The 24137-nt window shown below is 65.1% G+C and overlaps 1 protein-coding gene across 1 annotated transcript; it reads left to right on the forward strand.

Annotated features, from left to right (window-relative positions):
* The first annotated feature begins 1199 nt into the window (after positions 1 to 1199).
* SLC67A1 (solute carrier family 67 member 1) lies at positions 1200 to 22539 on the forward strand. Its single transcript, XM_006736302.3, has 12 exons — positions 1200 to 1280; positions 1616 to 1789; positions 3589 to 3886; positions 6632 to 6729; positions 7459 to 7619; positions 7922 to 8054; positions 15543 to 15661; positions 16468 to 16575; positions 17198 to 17298; positions 19965 to 20066; positions 20261 to 20381; positions 22307 to 22539. Exons 3-12 carry the CDS (start codon positions 3743 to 3745, stop codon positions 22492 to 22494), a joined length of 1275 nt encoding a protein of 424 aa, XP_006736365.2. The 5' UTR covers positions 1200 to 1280; positions 1616 to 1789; positions 3589 to 3742; the 3' UTR covers positions 22495 to 22539.
* Positions 22540 to 24137: the final 1598 nt, after the last annotated feature.

Genomic DNA, 24137 nt, shown 5'->3' on the forward strand with positions numbered 1-24137 from the left:
CATGCCCCGTCCATCAGGACACCCTGTCCAACTCTTCCCTCCCAGGGTGTGTGGAATCCCACCCCCCACCTCTGCTGCCACCTCACCCTACTGGGACTGCAGAAGCCTCCCTGTGCGGGCCCATGCCTGTCGGTCCCATCAGCCAGAGGCTCCTTCCAGAAGAACATAAGGAAAGCCCAGAACTCTGCAGGGGCTGCACTGCGTGCAGAGCACAACCCACACGCTCACAATCAGTGTATAATTCACCTATCGCACGTACTGGGTATTATCTGTCCCCTCACACATACACGCACACACCCACACATGCACATGCATGCATACCCACACGTATGTGCACACACTTGCACACACGTATGTGCACGTACACACGTGTATGTGCACACACGCATGAACACACGTGCACTCTCAGGCTCGCTACAATGCAAGCCACACCAGGGCAGTCGCGCCTGTGGGCTGAGTATCCCCAGCACCTGGCACAGAGCCCAGCACGCGGTGGCGCTCAACAAAAGCCAGTCGGCGTCAGCGAGGCTGCCTGTTCCGCAGCCCGTCCGCAGTTCAGATGCCCGGGCAGGCCCCGGGGTCCTGCCAGCTCTGGGAGACTCACATGGGTCTCACCCTCCAGCACACTGAGCCAGACGGTCCCTCCCCAGGGCACATCTCCCCCTGTGCCTCCCCCTCCCAGCCCTCTGGGGCTCCCGCGGGCCTTAGGGTGGCCGGTGAGACCCTCTGAGATCTGGCCTCACCACCCCTCTCCAGAATTAACTCTTGCCCCACACACACCTTTGCCCCCACCCCATCAAGGGTTCTCGGTTTTCGAAACACCTCCACCTTCAAAATACCTTCCTGCCCCTGGCCAGTCTTCGCTTATCCTTAGACTCCCCGGAGGTGTCACCTCCTAACCCTGCCCCTGATTCCTCCCGTGGACCTGGATCAGCCTTGCCCCTGCAGAATTGTCAGCCTGTCTCTGCGAGAGGCAGCTGGGGGCTAGGATCGCCCCGGGGCTAGCAGTGGGCCCTGGGGAAGTGTTGAGTGTGTGTTGAGTGGCTAAGTGAGCGGGGCTGGCTACTCTGGGGAAGGAAGAACAGGTCGGGGATTCTAGTGTTCCGGGTTCCACTCATCGTGTGGCCCGTAGGGCAGATTTCCCACACTCTCAGGACCAGGAAGCTCCCCGCCCACACGGAGCCTGTTCATGACAAATACTCATGCTAGAGCCGATTACTTCTGCTCCAACCAGTTCCAAGCCCTCCAAAGGCCCTGCTGGACGCAGGAGGAAGGGAGAGGTGAGTAACCAGCTCTTTCTTGCCCACCCCACGTGCCCTCCGCCTCCCCCACCTGCCCTGGGGCAGACTGGAGACCCTCTCCCTGCTCCCTCTCCTGCCTCTTTTCCCCCCAACTCCTGCCCAGAGAAACCAGAAGGGGCCAGATGATGTCCCCACCTCCTGGCCAGGTCTATGGCAAGCGGCCAGGCTGGAGCCCACAGGCCCTGGGGGGTGTGGAACCTCCTGGGGACAGCCCCATCCCCACTCCGCCCCCCACGGAGCCCAGAACCACCTGGACTCCGATCCTCCTCCCAGGGGTCCCGAATCTCAGACACCATGGCCCCCCGCTTCTGCAGGTCAGCCTTTCCGTGCGGTTCTTCCAGGAAACCCCTGCTGGTCCACCTGCCCCCGTTCTGGGCTCTCAGTGCAACTCCTGAGGTTGGCAGAGAACAGGGGACACCATCCTGCAGTACAAACACATGTCCCCCATTTGCACTGTTCGGACGGAGCCTTCCTCAAACATAGGAGGGGTGAGTTGTGGGGGCCTGCCAGCCCCTGCCCTGAGAGGCCTCAGCAGCAGGCCTCAGGCTCCCTGGCTCTGCCCCCTACCATGCGGACTTTGGTCCACCCTCCCGGCCGTCCCTGGGCAACGCGGGAGGGCTCCACCTGGCCGGGCCCCTGGTACCCTGAGTTAACACGGGCTGAGGGGACTTTGACTTTGACATTTGGGCCTGTGGAGGCGGAGCGGCAGTGTCCTGGACCAGCGTCCGGTTCCTTATCGGGGGAATTGTGCTCCCGAGGATGCCAGCAGGGGATCTGGGTGGCTGTGAGCACCCCGGTTCCCCAGCCCCCAAAGTCCCACCGAGGGACCGCTTGAAGCCAGGTGTGCCTGCATTCCATGGGTCTCTGGTGGCCCCGGCCAAGGGGGATGGAGTGGCAGCCATGTGAAGTGAGGAGTTGGCATCCACTGGTCTGTAGGGAGAGCTGGGGAGAGACCCCGGAGCTGTTTCCAGAAATGCTCCTGTCCCCCACCCCTCCTCTGGGTCTCTGTGCACACCTTAGGGAGGGGGCAGGCCAGACACTGAGCCCTGCCCTTTTCCCTTCCCCTCTCCCTTCCTTCCCTCCACCCCTCTCTCCTCCTATCCTTTCCAGCCCCTGTCCCCGGTCCCTCTGCCCTGTCCACCTCCCCACTCTGCCCACCCCATGTGTGGACTAGACACCAGCCCCCTTCCAGAAGTCAGAGTCCCTGCCTCCGCCACCAACCTGGGAGAAAAGCTGCAGGGTGAGGGGGGTGCCTATCCTCCCAGGACATGTTGGGCCAGCGTCCCAGGTCACCCAAGAAAGCCGGTGTCCCAGGTCACCCCAGGAAGACTGAGCCTCAGGCCCCCCAGAGAGCGTGGGTGCCCAGGCCCAGCAACGGAAGGGCCAGGCCGGAGCTCACCCCAGGAGGGCTCACCCCAGGGCAAGGCAGGTGTCAGAGCTCACTCTGGAGGGGGCGTCCCTGACCATACCCCTTGTAGCATGGAGCCTCTGAGCAACCAGCCAGGTGCCCCTGACCCGAGGCTCTCGGCCTCTACCTGCCTCCCCCAGCCTCCCTGAACCAGGATGAGGAGGGTGCCAGAGGCAGCGGCCGGGGTTTCCTCCTACTGTCACCCACCCCCACCCCCAGCCTTGGACCCCAGGCTCTGAAGGCCACCCTGGGGCTCAAGTGTACAATGGAGTGTTCATTTGGTAAAACTCTGTGGAGGTGTCCACAGAACCGGTTGCAGGCTGGAGGACAGACAAGACCCTGCAGCGGGAGGTGCAGCAGAGCTGCCTGCCCTGGGGGGCCTGAAAGGCTGAGCCTCGGCCCCCAGCACCCCCTCAGGCCACTCCGAAGCCCCCTTGGGCTCTGGCTGGAGGACTGGACGAGGGGGGTTAAGCCTTCCTCCAGAAGCTGCTCCATAGGGGTGGGGGACACGCTATGGGCCTAAGGAGCCCCCCCTCCAATAACCGGGACCCAAAATACATAAGCCCCACACATGCCGGAGACACCTACCTGAGCTGCAGTCAGCAACCATCTGGGCCTCTACAACGGGGCTTCCCTCTTAAAATGGGGTGCTGGTGCCTCCCTGTGTAAGGCACAGGGGGAACGGAGCCTGGCCCACACTAGGGGGCACGGTCTCTGTGTCACGTTCCCCAGGAGCTGTGTGCCCACAGACCCAGAGCTGTCCCTGGCGGAGGGGGAGGGCCGCCTGCCACGTTCTCCGAGGGCGAGAGTGGCCTAAGGTCACATAGCAGGTGGCTGGAAGCCCAGCTGGGGGTCCTGCAGCTCTGGCCTCTCCCACAGGCCCTCTCTTCGACGACAGGCCAGGCCAGGCACGGCCCGCTTCCCGCCCCGTGACTCAGCACCCTCGCCCAGCACAACACGACTTTTGCCCCCTGCCCACTGTGCCGGCCTCCTGCTCGGATCCGTCCAGGCTCTCCCGCCACACCTGTCCGGGATGCGGGGAGCCGGAGCCCCTGGGGGCCAGGGTCAGCACTCCGGCAAGATGGGCACGCTGGGCCATCCCCGGCTCATCCTACTCACCTACCTGCTGGTTGCCCTGGAGCTCACCTGCCTCTTCATGCGGTTCTCCATCATGCCGGTGAGTACCCTCCCCCGGGCGGCAAGCCGCCCGCATGCCCCACTGTCCCTCTCTTCTTCCGTCGTGCAATGGCAGGGGCCGGGGGTGGGGGCCCAGGGCTGCCCAGGCCCCTCGTCGGGGAACCCAGGGACTGTGCCTTCTGGGCCCTCCATCAGCACTTTCTGCGCTCTGGTGCACGGCGGCCCCGGGGAGGGGCCATAGGGAGCCACCCCCACTGCCACGCAGCCCTTCTGGTGGCAGTGCCCCTCCCCCTGGCTGGCCTGGCTCCGTCCCTTCCACCCCACCAGGACTGTTGCCCTATTGATCCACCGCCCCAACACCTGCTCGGCTCCTGTCCTTCCTGCGCTCAGGCCTCTGCTTGGGCCTCTTCCACAGGGAGGCCTCCCTCCCAACACCTGCCCAGACCCTAGAACCTCTTACCCTCCATCCAGGTCCCGCCGGGTCAGTCCTCCTGCAGGTTGCCCACGCCCCACACCCTGTTCCATGCTATTAAATTATTTCTGTCTCCCCGTGAGGGCGGGGCTGGCCCCATCTCCTCCCCGCTGCCTCCCCCGGGCTGGAACTCTGCCCGGTGATAGGCCGTTGGCTAAGCGGCCATGGTCAGCTCTCGGTGCCCGCTCACCTGCTGTCCGCAGAGCCCGCCTTTGCCCTCCTGCCAGTTCCTTCAGCAGACCCCCGTGGAGCTGGCCTGGCTGTGGAGGTCCCAGAGGGCCTTTCCCGTCTGGCCTGGGTGGGGCCATGGCACAGCAGCCGGCCACTTTTTAAAGTTCCCCAGGGGATTGTCATGAGCAGTCCATGCCCAGGGATCCGGGTGCGAGGGGGCGCTGACTCCCTTCCTTAGCAGCCAGGGGGCTGGGCAGACGCCTCGCCGTCCCATCGTGAAATGGGTCACAATGTCCCTCCCTGGGAGGGTTGGTGCAGGGAGTGATGAGTGAACGGCTGAAGGCAGAGCACGTGTGGAACATACTGTTCTGCAAATGCTCGCCAAGCACCTATTACGTGCATCCTGTTCTCAGAACCTGGAATACAGCAGGCTCGGAGCACACAATCCTTAGACCGTGCCATGTGTGAGACAAGGCGTGCTGCCGGGTCTGGGAGTGCCCACCGACGGGGGCAGGAAAGCCTCCCCGAGAAGGCAAGCTTAAAGGAAAAAGAGCAAGCCCGGCTGGTGCAAAGGCCCTGGGGCAGTAGTGAGAACAGTGCAGCTAGAGAGGAGTGAGCAGAGAGGAGAAGGAGGTAAGGCCCCAGAAAGGCTGCGAGGACTCCAGGAGGGTGCTGGCCGTGGGGAAGGTAGGAAGCCGCTGGCTTTGAGGTCTGTGGTGAAGGTTGAGCCCAAGAGTTGCCGATGGATTGGATGTGACTGTGCAAGAGGAGTGGTCAGGGATGACTCTGAGGATTTGCACCTGAACCCTTGCAAGGGCGGAGGCATCAGCCATGAAGCAGAGGTCTTTGGGGTGGGAGGGGAGGATGAGGCAGGTTTGAGTGCGAGGAGAAGGTGGGGTACAGTGGGCGGGGAGAGCATGGACTCATTAGGGGAACGTGCGATGATCGTCCAGTCAAGTGCGCCAGCAGGAGAGACCAGACAGCAGGGCTTCAGGCTTCTCCAGTGGGGCTCAGCGCCCCCAGCCCCCTGCCCCGCCCCATGCCAGGAGGAGGGGAGATTGCCCAGTGCCCTGGGATTGCAGCTGCCCTGGGGAAAGGGGTGTGCAGGTGAGAAAGAAGGCAGGCGGGCGGGATGCCCTTGACTGAGCTTAGGGAGAGTACAGGGTGTGGGGTCGGGCATGAGGCGTAGTTGTTTCCTGGGGTCGCCACGACAAAGCACCAAACTCGGGTGGCTTAGAGCCACAGAAGTTTGCTTCTCACAGACTGGAGGCCACAAGTCCGAATCCCGGGGTCTCAGGCCTCCCCCTGAAGCCCGCAGGGGACGGTCCTTCCTGCCTCTTCCAGCTTCTGCTCGTCCCAGGCACTCCCCACATATTCCAGGGTCTGCCCCAACTGTCCGCTGACACGGCTGTCCTGCTGCGTGAGGCCGTGTCCAAAATTCCCCTCTGTATAAAGACACCAAACCCACCCGGATGACCTTCCTTGAACTCGGTTCCCTCTGTAAAGACTCTATCTCCAAATAAGGTCACATTCCGAATATTGAGCATTAGGATTTTGTGGGCGGGACCCAATTCAACCCATTACAGGGGGGAATCCCTGGAGGGAGGGGCCAGGAACTCAGAGGCCAGGGTGGGGAATATTGAAGCCAGAGGATTAGAGCGGGCTAATCTGGGGTCCCCAGGACTCCTCCCGTTCTCTGGACAGACACTCGTCACGGCCTTTACCTTCCCCAGGGTGGTACCTGCAGAGGCTAGGAGCCCCCAAGAGCAGGCATGGGTCCTGCCGGGAAATGGGCCACCTTCTGGAGGTCATCAGGGCATTTGGGGACCATCTCTTGCTGGCCTGGAAGATGCTACAGTCCACCAGGCAGCTTTGAATGGGCGAGGTGTGCCCTGCAGAGGGGAAGGAGGGCCGGCAGCCGCCGTCCCTGACCACTGGGCCCGGTGAAGCTGGTCCCAGAGGCCCCAATGGGCTCCTTGCTATAAGTAGCCGAGCTCCAGGCCTGAGGGCCCCTCCCGGGCACACCGCAGCGTGGTCAGAGGGCTTCCCTTCCCCCCAGTTCAGGGCTACGTCTCCCACTCCCGACCCACTGCACACCCCGGACTCCCTGACCCTTCCTGTGGGCCCCTCCTGTGTTTGCAGTACCTGACCCGGTGGCTGGGCCTGGATTCTGTGGCCTTCGGCTACCTGCAGACGGCCTTTGGCGTGCTTCAGCTGCTGGGCGGGCCAGTGTTTGGCAGGTACCAGGGGGCAGGGATGTTCGGTGGGGGAGGCACTGGGCTCAGGTGGGGGCGCTGGGACAGGGCAGCAGACATCCTCCTGCAAACCCTGAGGAGGCCAGATCAACGTGGCAGGATCTTTAGGGTAACTGCGCAGGAAAGGGGCTCCAGAGATGGGAAAGTCAGACAGCAGGGGTTCTGGGGGGGGGTTTCCTGGGGCTGCTTGGGAGTGGGTGGCGAAAGGGCTGGAGCCTGGGAGACACTTTTTTTTTAAGATTTTATTTTTTTGTTTAAAGAGAGAGCACAGGCAAGCGGGGGGAGGGGCAGAGGGAGAGGCAGGCTCCCCGCTGAGCAGGGAGCCTGACCCAGGGCTAGATCCCGGGGATCCTGAGATCATGGCCTGAGCCGTTTAAGGGACTGAGCCCCCCAGGTGCCCCTGGGAGACACTTACTGTACTACTCATAGACCCGTGCTCCATTGGGACCCCACAAGGTATTCTCGAAGGGAGTGCGGATGCCCGGCTCGGTCAGACGCCCCCCGCAGGTCGCTGCAAGCTGCCGCAGCGGAAGCACTGGGAAGCTGAGACCCCCAGAGGGGCCCTTGCCCCGACCATCCCGCACCCAGGCCTCCCTTGTCGGCCATGAGGGGATCCCTGTGGCCTAGCAACCCGGCAGCCCCACGGGGTGGGTGTCGGGGCAGAGAGAGGACCCTGCCTGGTATCCGTGGGGCTCACAGTTTGAGGCCCCCCAGGTTTGCCGACCAGCGCGGGGCGCGGGCCGCGTTCACACTCAGCTTCCTGGCGTCCTCCGCCTTCTACCTGATCCTGGTGGCCGCCTGCAGCCCGGCCCTGCCCGGCGTGGCCTTGCTCTATGTCTCGCCCTTGCCTGCAGCACTCATGCACGGGCTGCCAGGTAGGGTCAGGTAGGGCCAGGTAGGGCCCCTGCAGGAGGACAAGGTTGGGGGGGGGCACGTTGGGGGAGCCTGGGCCCAGGGCACGACCTGAGGGAGGTGGGGGTGGCCAGAGCCAGAGGGGGGGACGGAGGTCACCCTCTGAGTGCCAGTTTGGGCCCGAGAGCAGGACTGGGGTGGGGGGGGTGTGACACGGGAACGTGGCCTGGGGAGCAAGTGGGGGAGGGGCGGGTGGGGGCGTGGCCTGGGCCGCAAGGTGCTCCGCAAGGGGGTCGTCCCGCTCAGCCCCCCGCTCCGCCCCCAGCCGCTCAGATGGTCATCACCGACCTGTCTGCGCCCGAGGAGCGGCCGGCGGCCCTGGGCCGGCTGGGCCTGTGCTTCGGGGTCGGCATAATCTTCGGCTCGCTGCTCGGCGGGACCCTGAGCACCGCGTGCGGGTGAGTGGCAGAGGCGGGAACCCGGCCCCGGGGGGCGGGGGGGGGTGGCGGGGGCCGGGAGGCAGGGTGGGGGTGCTGGTCAGGAAGGCTGAAGTTGGGCCTCGGTTTCTCCATCTGCACGTTGAGCAGCTTGGGTCGGGTGAAGGAAGATCCGTCCGGCCCCACGCTGTGGGCGGGGCTAGTGGTGGGCGGGGCTGGCCGTGGGCGGGGCCGGGGCAGGAGCACGACTGCAGGCCCCCACCCCGCCCCGCGGCAGCCACCTGGCACCTTCCCCACGCGCCGCAGCCCCAAAGGGTGCGCTCCAGGACAAGAGCGGGCGCAGGGCCGCCCCCCGCCCCGCGGCCCCAGGAGGTCCCAGCTAGGGGCACGCGCGGCCGTCAGGGGTCCCATGGATATCAGGCTGGACCTAGAGAAACCCGAGGCAGGTCCTGCAGGCGGGGTGCCGGCATGACCCATGGGCACCATGTGGCCCTGGGCTGGGGACCCTGGGGGCAGCCGGACCCAGCTTCTGGAGGTTTGGTAACCACAGAACCGTCTGTACCAGCGGCCCCAGCGTGCGGCCTGGGAGAAGAGCATAACCTTGGACCCAGAGACACCTAGCCCTGGAGAGGTCCCGCCGGGCTAGGGAGGGGCACCTCGTTTCCGCTGCTGGGCGACCAGCGCCCCACCCTGTTCCTCCTCTCCTCTCCCAGGGCCCCAACACCCACTCAAAATCGGCTTCTTTCATAGGAGCGGACCTTGCCCCTTGCCTTCATTCAGACCCAAGTCTTTGCTGTCGGGCTGGAAGGTGGGTGCCCAGCTGTGGGTGGAGGCCGTGTGCCAGCTGGTGACCCAACGTCCCTGTGCAGGCTTGGGAGCTGCCCTGGGACTCCACTCAGGGGAGGAGTCAGTCTGGCGTCTGACTCACGCGCGTGCACACACTCGTACATGCACGTGCACGCGGGCACCTCGGTTGACCCTGCCAGGCCTCCCGATCTTGAATGATCCTATGCGACAGACCCCAGCAGCAGTAGAAGCGACCGGGTGATGGCTGATCCCCAGGGATTGGGGAACAGGAGGGGAGGGTGGCCTTGTTACACCAGCTCCCAGTGTGGAGGGAGGTCCTTGTCCCCAGCCCCCCACCCGCAGTATTTTCATCAGAGCCTGGCTTGTGGATGTCTGTGTCTACGGAACTCCTCAGGCAGGAGGCTGGAGTGGGAAAGGCGGGGCTCCATTCGTCTGTTTCCTCACCGGTGTTTATTGAACAGCTACTAAGTGCCCTCGATTCCAGGCTCTGGGATACGGTGGCCAATAGGACAGGCCAAGTCCTCGGATAAAGTGCAAACGATATGTATTTCTATCATGTCGGGATGAGCCACATGGGGTAAAAAGTAATACAGTGGGATCGAGGGCAGATGGACAGGTGGCCACCAGGGCCTCACCCGAAGGAGGTGAGTGGGGAGGCAGGAGGACGACTGGGAAAGCAAAGACCCAGCAAATGCAAAGGCCCTGAGGTTGGGGGAGCGAGGAGGCCGGTGTGGCTGGAGTGGGGAAGCGGGGAGGGGATGGAGGGGAGGTGCGCAGGGGGGCCAGGCCATGGAGCCCTGGGCAGGTGTGAGCAGGAACGGGGTGTGACCTGGTTAATGTGTGGAGAACGTGGGAGCGAGGGCCGCTGTGAGGAGACCAGTGAGGTGGCTCTTGTACCAGTCCAGGCGGGAGAGGGGCGCAGCTGGACCGGGGGTGGCAGTGGGGGGAGAAGGCAGAGGGCAGGGTCGGCCTTGGTTTTGCCGACGGGTGGGATGCGGGTGCGAGCCCAGGGCCGTGCCCGGACTCTGGAGCTGGCCCTGGGCGAGCCATGAACCTTTCTGAGATCTGAGCAACCCTTGGGGCCAGTGGGACTTGGGTCTCCATTGGGCTGGCCCTGGTGCCCAGCAAGCGGTCAAGGCAGCTGTGGATGGAGAGGGGGTGTGTCCTCACCTGGGTGGTTTCTAAGCCCTAGGACCTGGTTCAGGTCGAGCCCCAAGCCCTGAGCCCCAACCTGGCACTTCATATTAGAAGCAGGGGTCGAGGAGGAGGCACAGTGAGGACATGAAGGGAAGGAGATCCAGGAGAACATTCCAGAAGCCATGGGGCACGTGGGTCACGGCAGGGAGGGCCCCGCCTTACTGACGGGGTGGCAGTGACTGCGGGTTCTGCCTGCACGTGAGCCGCTGGGGTGGTGGGAGCAAGAGAAAGAGGGCCTCAGTCTCCCCAGGAAGGACAGAAGGAGGGTTGGGAGTGTGTAAGTGGGGGCCAGGGTGCGAAGAGGGGACGGGAGAGGGAGAGGCGGGGCAGGTAGGAGCCCCCCCATGCTGCCCCACCCACCTGGACTCTCAACAGCCCAGCCACCCGCTACCGTGGGCTGCGGGGCACCTACGGTCACCTGGACAGGTGCTCTCACCTGTGAACTGGGCCCACCTGCACGGCTCCGAGGTGTGCGGGCTGTCCAGAACCTTCCTCTGCCAGCCCCACCCCTGTCCCCTCTTGCCATCACTTTCCCTTCCCTCCATCCCAGCTGCTGACCCAGAAGACACCACTCACTGCCCTCTTCCCCGAGCAGCCCCCAAGATTGCCTGCACCCCTGCCCTTACCTTCCGGAACAATCCATTCTCTTCCCTGCCTTCTTTCATCCCAAGATATAAGGTGCTTGATAGCCTGTATATTTCCTTTGATGGGTGGGAAAACTGAGATCCCCAGGAGAGTGAGTCTCCCCCATGGAGCTCCAGGTTCCCCGTCCAAGGCCCAGGGGAAGTGGGCTCCAGGACCCCAGTGCCCCAAGGCAAGGGCCAGTGCCCTGTCTCCCGGTCCTCCTGGGGCAAGGGCCACCTCGCGCCTTCCTTCCCTTTCCTCGATGGAAACCAAGGCACATTGTGAGGGCTCCCTGGCCGCCACCTTCCTGCCCAACCCACCTCCTGTGACCCCTCCCCCGAAAGGCCTCAGCCATGCCTCCCACCTCGGGGGAGCAGGGGGCGGAGAGAGGAAGTGGCCTTGGCAGCCTCAGGGTGTGGGAAGGGCACTGGTTTAACTGGTTTGGGCTCAGCCCCGAGCTCCAGCTGGGAGGCCTGGCTCCCCACTCAGGGCCTGGGGGGGCGGCGCTCTGTGACTCATGGCCCTGAGTCAGGTCCCAGGGGAGCGGGTCCAGGGATTCCTGGAAAGGGGGGAGCCCCAGGCCTGACTGTCGGACTTAGTGCGGGCAGGCCCCCCACTCGCTGAGTGCGGATGGGCTGTCGTACTCCCGGTCTCGGGTACAGCGGGGGCTCGGTCCCCTGCAAGGGCTCGGGATTTGGGCAGATGCCCACGAGGATAGCAGTTCACGGAGGCTGGGGAGGGTTTGCACCGGGCAGGGCAGCCTGCAGCTGCAGACCCTGGAGGTCAGGCTACCTGATGCGTTTGTGTCGCCGGCAGCCCTCCTGGGCACTGGCTGGCGGTGAGTGGCTCTGCTCTGGCGGCGTGAGCTTTGCCCGGTGGGCCCTCGGTGACTCAGAGGGAATTTATGACACCCCTCATCTCCCTGAGGACTTGGGATTTGATCTCAGCCTCCGGTCTGGCCGGGGAAGGGGAGGGCCTTATCCTGCTGGCAGAGGGTTTCCACCCCAGTGACACAGTGACACCCCTGCTTCCTCTGGAAGTTAATGAGTAAACACTCGGGCTGCCCTGAATGACGGAGACAGGAGGGACTCGTGGGTCAGCCAGGCGGCCTGCTCCACTTGGTGCTCACGATGGCTCACCGAGGCTCTCCCCACCACGGGACCTGGCAGAAGGACCCTGGGTGTCCCGGGCACAGGGAAGTGCACAGACAGGGCCCAGCTGGCTGAGAGTAAGCTCAGCTTAGACCTGAGAGGCGAGGGAGAAGTCAGCTGTTGAAGGTGGGCTGCGATGGACAGTGTTCCAGGCAGAGAGAAAGGCTGTGCCAAGGCCCCGGGGCAGGAAGGAACTCGGGGCATGCTTGGAGGCCTGTGTGGTTGGAAATGGAGGGATCAGGCGCTCAGGGGACACGGAGGGCTGGAAAGGGTCAGGCTAGACGAGGCTTCTCGGCCTTTTTTCTGGCACCTGGAAGGCAGAGGGAGGCTGAATCTGGAGCGGCCCCACAGGACTTCTGTTTTCAGATATTGTTGATTCGGCAGCGCTGGGTGACTTCTGCACCCCAAGCCCCAGGCTGACATCCAGTGAGTCTGGTGACTTTTGCAGCCAGGTGCCACGTGAAGCTGGGTCCCAGCTGACCGCAGCCTGTCCTCCAGGTTGGATGGGAGAGGGGTGTGCCACCCAGGAGGCCCTGAGCCCCCCAGAGCCAGGGGAGCCTCAGAGCAGGGCGAGGGCGGCCCTGGCTGGTTTCATGAGTACTGTCACCTTGTGGTCGGACTGGGTTGGTAGAGGGCACAAAAGCACAAGGTGGGCAGGCACGGTGGGCAGACGGCCCAGCCCACCTCCCTCCTGACAATGTCTCACTGGCAAACGGCGGGCCCTCGAGCTGAGGAGGCAAGGCCCGGACCCATCAACCAGTGCCGGTGACCAGCAGCGACCAGCCCCCTGGGAACCCGTGCAGCCGTTGGGGGTGGGGACAAGGTGTCCGGGAGGCTGGCCCCCAGGGAGTCCGGCCCTCATTTGCATCTAAGGAGAGGAGGTCACCCAGCAAGGTCGCTGCAGAGAAGGGCAAAAGGACAAAGAGACTCGGGTGCCCGGAGTCTTGCCCCGAGCCCCTTCGTGGCCTCCATCCCTCCGGCCTCCTGTCCATCCATTCAACCGAAAACAAAAGGGGTGGGTGGACAAAGACACGCTGAACGTTGCCTGCCTGCCTGCCGTCGTAGTCGACACTCAATTTGTAACTCGGCTCCAACGAGCCAACAGCAATGGGGCGCGGCCATCCCACGGGGTCCCGCACAAAGGAGGCGGGAGGCCCCGGGTGGTGGGGGAGCTGACTCTGCCCCGTGCTCAGGGGCTCACTGACCCGAAGGTCCCTGGGGAGGGGCGCCAAGCTGTGTCCTGGAGAACAGAGCAGCGCCCGGTGGGGGCACCGAGGCAGAGAGCACCCAGGCCGAGGAGACGGCCCTCCGTGCAGGGGTGGGGGGCGGAGGGGCCGAGCTGGCCCGCCGTTCCCTTGCCTTCTGCTCGCCCCTCTGGCATTTGTCCTGGGGAAGTTGGAGGGGGTGTGAGGGTGGAAGGACACCCCCCATGTCCCCTGGGAAGCTACGGTCCCCCACCCCCCACCGGGTCCCCCAGGGTCCCCATGCTCCCTTCGGTTTACCAGCCTTCACGCAAGGGGTGGGTGAGATGCCACAAGAAGGGGCCTGGCTCCTTGCCACCACCCGGCCCTCGCTTGTCACCAGCCTCCCGAAATAGCCATCTAAGTGGCCGCCTCTGCTCCCGCGAATTTCCGGGGCATCTGGCGAAGAAAGCAGGTTCTGTCCCTGCCCGCCAGGCCCCAAGCAGTGACGCGCGAGTCCTGAAGAAAGGGCCCCTCTCTCTGGCTGGGTCCCTGCCCGCGTCACAGATCAGTCCCTGCCAGCCCGAGGAGGGGGCTCCAGCCTGGGCCGGCCTCGGTCCTCCGCAGGCGACTGAGTGCAGGCCTCTGAGCCTCTGACCTGTGGGTCCGTGGAAATGCCCGTTTATTTGGAAGCCTGGTGGCCAGGAAGGCCGAATATCCACCATCGCGGGCAGTGGGGGTCGGCGGGGGCGGCCAGAGATGGGCCAGTGGGGGAGGGGAGGGGAGGGCCAGCAACTGTCAGCTCTACAGCGACCACCTGTGTGAGCCTGGGCAGGGCCTGGCCAGAGATACGGGGGGCTGACCCCACTGGCCCCCCGACCCCATGTGGAACAAGGCCTCTCCTACCTGTGTCTCCCGTAGGAGCTCTGTGTGCGCCCCTCGTGTGCGTGCGTGTGTGTACACATATGTGAGCTGTGCGGGGGAGGGGGCAGGGGAAGTGTGTTCTTGGCCCCCCGCGGAGGGCCAAGGGCACCTTGCGTCTATGCCCTGAGGCCCCGAACAGGGCAGATCTGGGGGCTCTGGTGAGGTTGGGGTCAGGACGTGGTGCCTGCAAACAGCTCACATGTGTGTCCCACGGTCTGATGTTCCCTGGGGTCTTGGCGCAGGGTGCCCCCCAGGCCCACTTGTCCTCAAGGCCAGGTACTGGCCATCGGACGGAGCAGGCCCCTCTCAGAGGACGCAGTGCCAGGGGCGGAGTGCCAGGGGCTCTCGGAGAAAGGCTCTTGCAGGATGTATAGGAGTTTCCTCTGCGGCTGAGGGGAAGGGCTTTGCGGCCCTGTGCCAGCCTGGAAAGTCAGAGCGGGGCCTGGCTCAGTACGAAGTTTCCATTCCTTCTTGTGTCCCCCCTCCACCCCCAGGAGGGTGCCAGGTTGGCCTCCAGAAGAAATGGTAATGGTCGGAAGGGCCCATGTTGTCAGGTGACATGGCCTGCCTGGCCGCCTGGCCCTTCCAGGGGGTCAGGGGCTGAGTTTCCGTGCAGTGACTCACGGCGGGGACGGATGTTCTCAGATGCCAAAGCTGAGGGGCCCGCCTGAGTCTGGGTCCCTGGTGGTGTCCCGAGCGTGGCGTCCGAAGCCCCTCCCAAGCCCAGCATGCCCACACTGCAGGAAGAGGGGGCGTGGTGTCTGGGGGCTCCTGAGGCCTACCGAGCAGGAAGGGACAAAGGCCTCACAAGGCTGAGTGGGGGTCCCGTGGTGGAGCCAGGAGGCAAACCCAGGCCCCCTGCACCCCTGCCCCTTGGCCTCCTGGTGCCCCGGCCCCAGGCCGCCTGGCATGTAGTTCCCCAACAGCCCAAAGGGCCAGATACGTGGCACCCAAAGGCACCGCCAAGCCGTCTCCCTCCCAGGAGGTCCCTCCAGTCCCAACAGAGGGACGAGGACTGATCTGGGGACAGGACCCTGCTTCTGGGAACCTCAATTTGCACCTCTGTCAAATGGGCAGGACCCGTGGCCGGCCCACTTCTGCCAGGGCTGTGCAGGGGGCTCCTCCATGTGGGAAGACCCGGCCTGGAGCTGAGTCCTAAGTCCCCAGATGTGGGCCGCCCCTGCCCTGGCTGGGAGCAGCGGGTGCACGCACACACACACGCACGTGTGCACACACACACACGCACGCACATGCACCAGGCCCGTCCTCTGGGGGCCTTCCCACCCCTCGGCAGTCTGGGAGCTGACCATCCCTGGGAGACTCCACCCCAGCCCTCCAGGGCTCAGCTTGCGGCTCCCACCACTGCCCCTCCTCGGAGACCCGGGACCCACCTGCCGTGGATGCCAGAGGCTGCAGCTGCAGCGTGAGCGTCGGGCATGGTGACAGCTTCATCCGCTCCTTCATCCCATCACCTAATGACCCCCAGGTCACAGGCTGTGGGGATGTGGCTGGTGGGGTTTGAGCTGTTCTCAGCGGTCGAGACCTAAGCGTGGCTAAAGGGGCCCGTGGGGGAGATCCCACACCTAGGGACCCAAGTCCTGTGTGACCATTACTCTCACCTCCAGGCTTCGATGTCCAGCCGCCGTGGCTCTTGTGGCCAACCTCGTGGCAGCCGTCCTCAGCTTCACCTGCATCCCCATCAGCACTAAAGGAGTTAGCACCCATGCCCAGGCTGCCCCTCCAGGTGAGCCCCACCAGGTATCCACCTCCAGACATCCCCCTCCAGATACAGCCCTCCAGGTGAGCCCACCAGGTACACCCCACCAGGTACCCCCCTCCAGGTGAGCCCCACCAGGTACACCGTGCCTGGATGCTGGGCCGGTATGAGGCATGAGCCCTCCGCCACACCAGCCAGTACCCCGGACCTCCCTTCAGGGAGAGTCGGCCAAGACCAGGACATACCAGAGTCCACGGGGGCTTCCTACCCGCTGAGGCGGGTGTGCTCCAGGAAACAGGCATGCGGGGCCGGGGGTCGAATTTAGGGGCCACGCGCGCTCTCTTTCCCTCCGTGAGCCGCTCTGGAGTGCCGGGCATCTCCGGGCTGCCGACACCATCGGAGCTGAGCCCGGTGCAGTCTGGAGGGGAGGAAAGCATGGGGGGCTCAGAGAGACTGAGGCTGGAGGCAGGGGAGATGTTAGGGGGAGGCCCGGGGAGGATGGGGGGGACCACGGGGTGGGGTCAGCCAGGATCCTGAGTCCCAAAGTGGCAGGCACCCTGGTGCGCAGCAGTGTGGTTCTAGGGGAGCGCCAGGTGGGGGGCAGAGCGGTGCCACAAGGGAAGGTCAGGGCTCCACAGAGGGGCCAGCAGAGGACCCCATGCCTCTGTGCCCAGTGCCTGAGAGGTCAGGAGGGAGGACGTGCCTGCGAGGGACAGAGGAAGAGCCAAATACAGGCGGACCCCAGGAGAGCCGGACAGAGGGGGAGGGGACCAGGCCGGGGAGCTGGGGAGTGGGCCATCCGGTGGTCTGAGCGGCCTCTCCGGGTCCCCCAGGCGGAGCCCAGGCCAGCGTGTTCGACCTGAAGGCCATCAGCCGCCTGCTGCTGAGGCCCGGCGTCCTGCCCGTGTTTCTCGTCAAGGTGGTGTCCGGCTTCCCCTCGGGTGAGTCTCAGAGCCTGGGGCGGACCCCTTCCTCCGCCCCGTGTCCCGTGCTCCACGCCCTCCCCGTGCCATCGCCTGTCACGTGGGCCCCGGAGAAGGAGATGGCCCCTGACGGCGAAGCAGGGCCCCCCCCCACCTCCCACACCGTCCTCAGCACCCTGCCCTAGGGTTTCCGAGCCCCACTCTGGGGTCCTCTAACTGGGGGGCAGCACAGAGACCAAATTAAGGAGGTGTTGTGCTGGCGCGAAGGGTTCATCTCTCGACCCCAGAAAGTTCTCACCCTTGCAAAAGTGAAGGTTCTGGGGTCGGGTCCGTGGGGGTGAAGGCAGACGCAGGGGGCTGCCTGGACAGGCCCCCACCAGCTGTCCCAGATCCAGGTCAGCTCTTTGGGGTCACGGGGATGGGACCCGAGTGGCTGACTTCAGTAAAAGGGGCCTCTGGGGACCACCAGTGGGTCTGGGGTCACATCCTCCCACATTGTCAGCCCTGGGGCCCCCCACCTCCCCGGGAAAGCTGTCGGTCACTGTGGCCGGACCAGGGCTCCCAGCCTAGCTGACAGGGGAGGCAGGCCCTACGGCCAGGGGCTTGGGGTGACCAGGCAGCCCTTCCTCCCCTCTCCCAGGACTCTTCACGGTCATGTTCTCCATCATTTCCATGGACTTCTTCCAGCTGGACGCTGCCCAGGCTGGCTACCTCATGTCCTTCTTCGGGGTTCTCCAGATGGTGAGTGGCTGCCCAGTGCTCAAGGCATGTCTTGGGTGGGTAGGGGTCTTTGGATGCAACGGACCTCGCAGCCTGCCTGCCTCAGTTTCTCCACAGCGCTGACAGCTTCCGCTGCCCTCCTGCCTTGCAGGGTGCACGCTCCCCCTCACAGGCAGGCCTGTCCGCCTCTCCCTGCTCGAGGCTCCCACTGATGGGCCTGCATCCTGTGGGCCTGAGTCCTGTGCGCACACCCATCGGCCTGGGGGGCTTGTCTGAGAGGGGAGGAAGGAGGCTAGCACCCCGTGGAGGCTGGTGAGCCCTTGGCCTCCCGTCTGGAAGCATGTCGAGGGTCCGTGGCCCACCCAGTGTGCATCTGGGCGCCCCACGGCAGACGGGACGGGGCAGGAGGAGCGCCCAGTGGTGGGGCGCGTGGCAAGGCCTCCTGCCCACGAGCAGGCAAGTTCCCCAAGCTCTCAGAGTCTCCGTCTCCTTGTCCATCCAGTGGGGTGGAGCACCGCGACTTGTGGGGGTGATGATGTGGCCAAGCACTCAGAGCAGGCCGGCCACCTCGGGAAGCCCCACCCGAGTGACAGTCACCCTCTGCCCTTGTGAGATGCCTCGAGCCTGGGAACTGCGCGTCAGGAGGCGCCCGAGGCGCGTGTCCAGGTGGGACAGGTGTCCGGTGCACCAGCTCCCAGGCCCCGCTCCTCCTGGGCATCCGCACCAGGCCCCGGGGCGGTGGGGACAGGTGTTGACATGCTGCCGCCACCCTGGACAGCTGCCCGACAGCCGGAGTGCGGGAGGGGCTGCTCTGGGACCGTCTGGGGTGGGGGGGAAGGTAGCCCTGGACCTCTCCGGAAGCACGTGACATTTCTGGCACCTCCGGGCCATCTGCTCCCCACGCCCCTGGGCCCAGGACTGGTCGGGACCCTGGGGCTAAAATAGCAGCTCCCGGGGCTGCTCTGCACGGGCAGCAGGGAGGGCCGGCCTGGTGGGGAAGCAAGCGACAGACACAAAATAATAGCAGGGACAGCACCAGAGTTGGGGCCCCTGGTGCCCCGTTCTAAATGGCTGCCCCCGGGAGGCCAGGCCTGTGCGTCGGCTCAAGGAAGCAGACCCCCGAGACCCTCGGGGACAGATGAGGAGCCTGGTGGTGACCCCGCCTGAGACAGGCCTGGGGCTCCAGCACCTGCAAGGATGGTGGCCGACCCCCGGGGGCAGCTGGGGCTCCTCTGCGGGCAGAGGTGGGGTTTTGTGTCTCCAGGGAGAGGCCCGAAGCCCCCTGCGTCAGGCGCCTCCCTGCCTCCAGAGCCCGGGGAGCAGTAGGGCTGCTCACAGAGGGTCTGAGCGGCGGCCCCCCTGTAGGCTGAGCCGTGCCTTCGCCTGGCCCCCCACAGCTGGGATTCCACCTGCTGCTCCCTCCACAGACCATTTCCTGCCCCACCCCGAAGTGCGGCGGCTGCGCCTGACCCCAGGGAGACCACGGCCGCCCCCTCCCCGCTCCCTGGGTGTGGGGGGGCACTAGGGTTGGGGGCCGGTGGGGAGTGGCAGCCCAGATGGTCCTAACGTGAGGGGAGGGCGTCGCCGCCCCGGGGGACTTGCAGCCCTCTGTCCCTCGCAGACCCTCCTGCTAGAGCCCCCGCTGCGCCTTTGCCTACACCCCAGGCACCACGCCACCACAGTGATGGGGGGCTCCCGTCATTCGGGGTCGGAGGGGGACGGAGATAAGCCCCCGACCACCTACACATCTGATGCGTCAGGGTGACCAGCACCCCGCAGGAGAATCGGGTCCTCAGAAGGGCAGAGGTGCGAGTTTAGAGGGGGCAGTCAGCCCGGGGCTGGGAGGACTGCAGGTGCAAAGGGCCTGGGGGTGGGGAGCTCACCGGCTGCTGAGCAGGCTGAGGCAGAGAGCTAGGCTCTGAGGACGCGTGCGGGGGGAGGGGTGGTCTGCAGGGCCGGAAGGACCTGGATTTACTCAGACAGGGTGGGGGTGCTGCGCAGGGGTCCGCGCAGAGGCTGGACGTGGTGTACGAGGCCCCCCAGCTCTGGGCGCTGTTAGAGAGAGGTGCACAGAACGTGGGGGCTTCAGGTGGCCCGCGTCACCCCTGGGGCAGGTGTGAGCCGACAGACCTGTTTGTTAACTTCTGGTTCCCTGTAGTAACCTGAGCCATGGGAGTTTAGGATTTTTTAAGTGAACAGGGAAACTGAGGCACCACAGCACCCCGCCAGGGTTTTGGTCGGGGTGTCTGTATGAACGTGGAGGCCGGATTCACCCTCCCGTGCTGTTGAGAGGCCCCCAGCTGTGCTGCACTGAGGGGCTTGCCCGGTAGACCTTCCTCCACAGAAACAAGCAAACGAAGGAATGTAAGAGAAAGCAAGTCTGAAAGTAGGACTCTTTAAGGACATCTATGGTTCTGGTTTGAAGCAGTCTTGTTAGGTTGGTTTTCGAGGGGCCCACCGGCCCACTGAGCGGCTGTGTGAGCGGAGGGGTGCCTGTTGGGGGGCCCAGGCCGGCCCATCCCCCCAGGGCCCTTGCTGCTGACACGCAGACTTTGGGACCCACTCTTCTACTCTGACCTGGTGGCTGCTAGGGTTGGGAGGGGACCCCGAGCGAGGCTCCCAGCTGCGGGGGCGCCCCCGGTCCAGACCCCTCCCACCACCGCCCCCCCACCCCGCCGTCTCCCCAGGTCATTCAGGGCCTGGTCATCGGGCGGCTGAGCAGCCACTTCTCGGAGGGGGCCCTGCTCCGGACCAGCGTGCTGGGCTTCATCGTGGTGGGACTGGCCATGGTGAGCATTTGCCTCTGGGCTGTCCCCCGCTCCGGCCGGGGACCCGTGCCCGTCCCCCGACCCTCCGCACAGGCCCAGCATGCATTTGAGCCCCTCACCCCTGCCCAGGGCCACCCTCCATGGGACTTCGGGGACAGGTCCTTCCACCCTGGTCCCGTGAGGCCCCCAATTGCCATGCCTCCCTGCCCTGCCAGGCCCCGATGTCCAGCGTCTTCCACTTCTGCCTCCTGATGCCGGGCCTAGTCTTCAGCCTGTGTGCCCTCAACGTGGTCACCGACAGCATGCTGACCAAGGCTGTCTCGGCCTCAGACACGGGTGAGAGCCGCATCCCCAGGAGCCAGGGAGGGGCAGGCTCTGGGGAGCCCCAGGCCTCCTCTCTGGAAAGCTTTCTGGGCAGTTTCAGATGGAGCAGCCCCCCGATTTCAGGCTGGGTCTGCCCCGACCCAGGGAGTGTTGAGTGGGGTGGGCGGCCTGGGGTCTGCGTGAGTGGGGTAGGGGTTGGGGGCCGCAAGACGGCTCGGGTGAAAATTCGCCACCTGGCTGGGTCGGGCCTGGCGGATGGGAAGAGGGCTTCCCGGAGGTGGTGTCTGGCTTGACTCTGAAGCATGGGCAGGATTTCACTAAAAAGGAGGATGGAAAGATGCCATTCCAGGCATCCCAGCTGGGCAGAGGTGTGGAGGGATGCGTGGGACTGAAAGTCTCCTGCAGAGGCCAGTTAGGAAGACGGCCCAGTGGGGCCGAGCGTGGTCAGCACAGGAAGGGGCTTGCCTGCGAGGCTGGGAGGAGGCAGGAGCCGGTCTTCCGTTCCCTCCCCGGCACCCAGTGTGGGGTGTGTGCAAGTGCTTCCTGAGTGAGAGAAAGAAGGCGCGAAGCCCCCAGCCACCCCCACCTGGTGGGGCACAGCAGGGATCGCCAGCCCTCACTCTGCACCTAGCTCTCTTTCTTGAGGCCTGAGTCTCCCATCTGGACTCACGTCCCAGGGCTTGACAGTGCCCAGCTGCTGCCCATTCCCCTGGCTCCTGGCAGGCATGGTCCCGGCATGGGACAGGCCGAGTTCACGGGCTCCTGTGGCTGCCTGAGGGTGAAGAACCCAGCAGGCTAGGAAGCTCAGGGGGCCTGGCCCACCCTCACTCCATCCACCCCTCGGTCCGGAAGGGACAGACTGAGGTCTAGAGGCCTGGATGGGAACCAGGTGGCTGATGGGTGGCCGGCCGGGCCTGGAGGGTGTCCTGGAGTGGTGGGCTGGCACCCAGGAGAGGCCAGGAGGAGGCAGGGGAACGAAGTGCGGAGAGATGGGGGCAGGGCCCTGCAGGGAGGAGGGCGGAGCACACCCAAGCCACTGGGGCCACACAGAGCCTGAGCCCCAGGCACCACCCCTCAGCTCGGAAGGAGCCAGGAGCTGCTTCCCAGCACCAGCCTGGGAACCCGAGACCACAGAGGGGGCGGTAATTGCTCGCCGGTGTCTGCAGGGCGTGTGGGCGATGGGAGAAGCCGCTCTTAAATTTCCCCCACGCCGGGTCCTGAGCCCAGGCGGGGCCTCCCCAGGCCATCCTAGCTGGCCCAGCGGGGAGATGGGAGGGAACCGGGGCTCTGAGCCCCAGGAGCCCGGGACCCTCTGGGCACATGTCTTGTTGACAATACCCACACGCACTCGCGCCCACACAGGGCACAGCTGCTGGGAGGGGCGTGGTGACAGGGGCATCAGGTAGCCGGGGGCGCAGGCAGCGAGGTGAGCCTGGGAAGTGGGTGAAGAGAGGCAGGTGGGTGGCCCCTCCCCAGCCCTGTGGGGGGCACTCTCCCGTCCATATGAAGGCAGTGGGGGCTGTGGGGGTGATCCTGGGGGTGTCAGCCTGCCTGGCACCCCAGCCCCACGCCCACCCTCCCCAGTGCCCGGCCCGGCTGGGATGCCATCTCCCTTGTAGGCCTAGGAGGGCAGGGCCTGGCCCGTGCCCTGTGGCTCCAGTCCCAGGCCCCTCCTGTGCTGCTCGGGAACTTTCTGGGGCAGGGCACAGGCTCAGCCCCGCATCTGAGAAGTGGCAGTGTGGCCCCTGCCCGGCTGGGTGGTCCGAAAGGAGCAGACCCACATGTCTGGGTGGAGGGAGCCAGGGGAGCAGAAGCGGGACGGGGTGGGGTGGGGGGCAGGGGAGGCCTCAGCTGTGTCCGGGGAGTGGGTGGCCAGGGCAGTGGTGCCGAGGGACCTGGCCAAGCCTGACTTGCACCCCCCCGCCACCGCCCCTCAGGCACCATGCTGGGCCTCTGTGCCTCCGTGCAGCCCTTGACTCGCACCCTGGGGCCCACGGTGGGCGGCCTCCTGTACCGCAGCTTCGGGGTCCCTGTCTTCGGCCACGTGCAGTTTGCCACCAACGTCCTTGTCCTCCTGGCACTCTGGAGACAGCCTCTGGCCCAGAAGCCGGACAAAGTCTGGTGACCACGGTCCCAGGGCACAGACCAGCAATAAATTCCTCCAGCCTGATTTCTGCAAAGTCCCGTGGGTTGAACAGGGGACCTGGGGGTGAGCGACAGAGGGATGGAGAGGCTGGAGAGCTTCCTGGAGGAGGGGGCCGGCCGCGGGGCCCCAGGGCTCCGGAGAGAGCAGTCACCCAAGCTGTCCTGGTGCGGTGGGCCCTGCCCCCGGAGTGCACTGCGGGGGGGGGGGGCAGTCAGAAGCCCCCCTCCCCCGCCACCACCCGCACCCAGACAGCGCTGCTCAAACCCCCAGAGACGGGAGCTTTCTGCCCACCCCCAGTCCGCCACCGCTTGGCCTCGGGGCTAAGCACACTGCCCATTCGCCCTTGTCAGTCACCCCACGTGAACGGAAACTGCTTGTTTTCGAAGATGAGGAGTTCAAGGCTTGGAAAGAGGTCTAGGAAACCGGCCCCCGCTCCCTGGTGGGAAGCCCAGTGGGTGGAGCCAGGCAGCAAGTCATGAGAACTGGGGAGCACCGTCCCTCCTCCTCCCTCACCTCCCCACCCCACTCTAGGGAGAGGGGCACCAGGCAGGGGAGGCCAGCATGACCAGGACAGAGAGAACAATCCCAGCAGGGGGGGCAGGTGACCCTGAAACCATGAAGGTCACCCATCCCCCCAAAACCCTCCCACCCACCCCCCAGCACACAGGCTGCCTGGAAAACAGGCTATTACAGCTCGGGACCCCCAACACCAGAATTCCATGGTCCCGACCAGAGGGGCCACAGAGAGCAGAGGTCTGTCAACCCTCCTGGCCCAAGAGCTCAGACCAGACCAGCTTCTGTGTGAAACCCACCAGGAATGGGGCTCTCACCCTTTGTCCCCCTGAAGGTCTGGGCAGGATGGGGGTGCATCTGGGGCCCGTGCAGGCCCTGAGGCCACTCTATCTCCACTTCTCTGGAGGAACCCTCTCCCCAACCACAAGTAGTGTTCAGGAGAAAATTCCTTGCAAGGAATGGTTTCTTTTTTTTTTTTTAAGATTTTGTTTATTTGACACAGAGAAAGAGAGAGAGAGAGCACGAGCAGGGGGAGCGGCAGGCAGAGGGAGAGGGAGAAGCAGACTCCCTGCCGAGCAGGGAGCCCGTCGTGAGGCTCGATCCCAAGACCCTGGGATCATGACCCGAGCCGAAGGCAGACGCTGAAGGGACTGAGCCACCCAGGTGCCCCGCAAGGAATGGTTTCCTCTGGCTTCCCAGCAAAGGGGCAGCCCTGGAACCCAGCGAGGAGGCCCATAGGGCTCCCCTCGTCCAGTGTGAGTGACAGACAGACATCAGGGCCCAATTTTGGTCCTTCACTCCCCACGCCACTGCCTCCCACATGTGCCATCCTTTCTGCCAGAAAGGTCCCCGAAATGAAGTTTCCCTCAACAGGCCGAGAACAATGTCCTATTCTTCTGTCCTCTGGCTTGCTCATCACCAGTGGACCTTCCGGCTGGAGGAACACACCTCCCGAGTCCTCCCCACGGGGCAGCCCTGGACACAGTGTCTCAGCCCAGCCCATAGGCAGCCGGGCAGGGAGGGCGGAAGCTGCCGGCCATCGGGAACGGCTGGGCCTCCCCTCACCCGCCTAGAAGCACCGTGGCCCTACCGGTCCCACACTGCGGGTG

The sequence above is a fragment of the Leptonychotes weddellii genome, chromosome 11 (genome assembly GCF_054177405.1).
Source record: "Leptonychotes weddellii isolate Sample4059 chromosome 11, ASM5417740v2, whole genome shotgun sequence".
Lineage (NCBI taxonomy): Eukaryota > Metazoa > Chordata > Mammalia > Carnivora > Phocidae > Leptonychotes > Leptonychotes weddellii.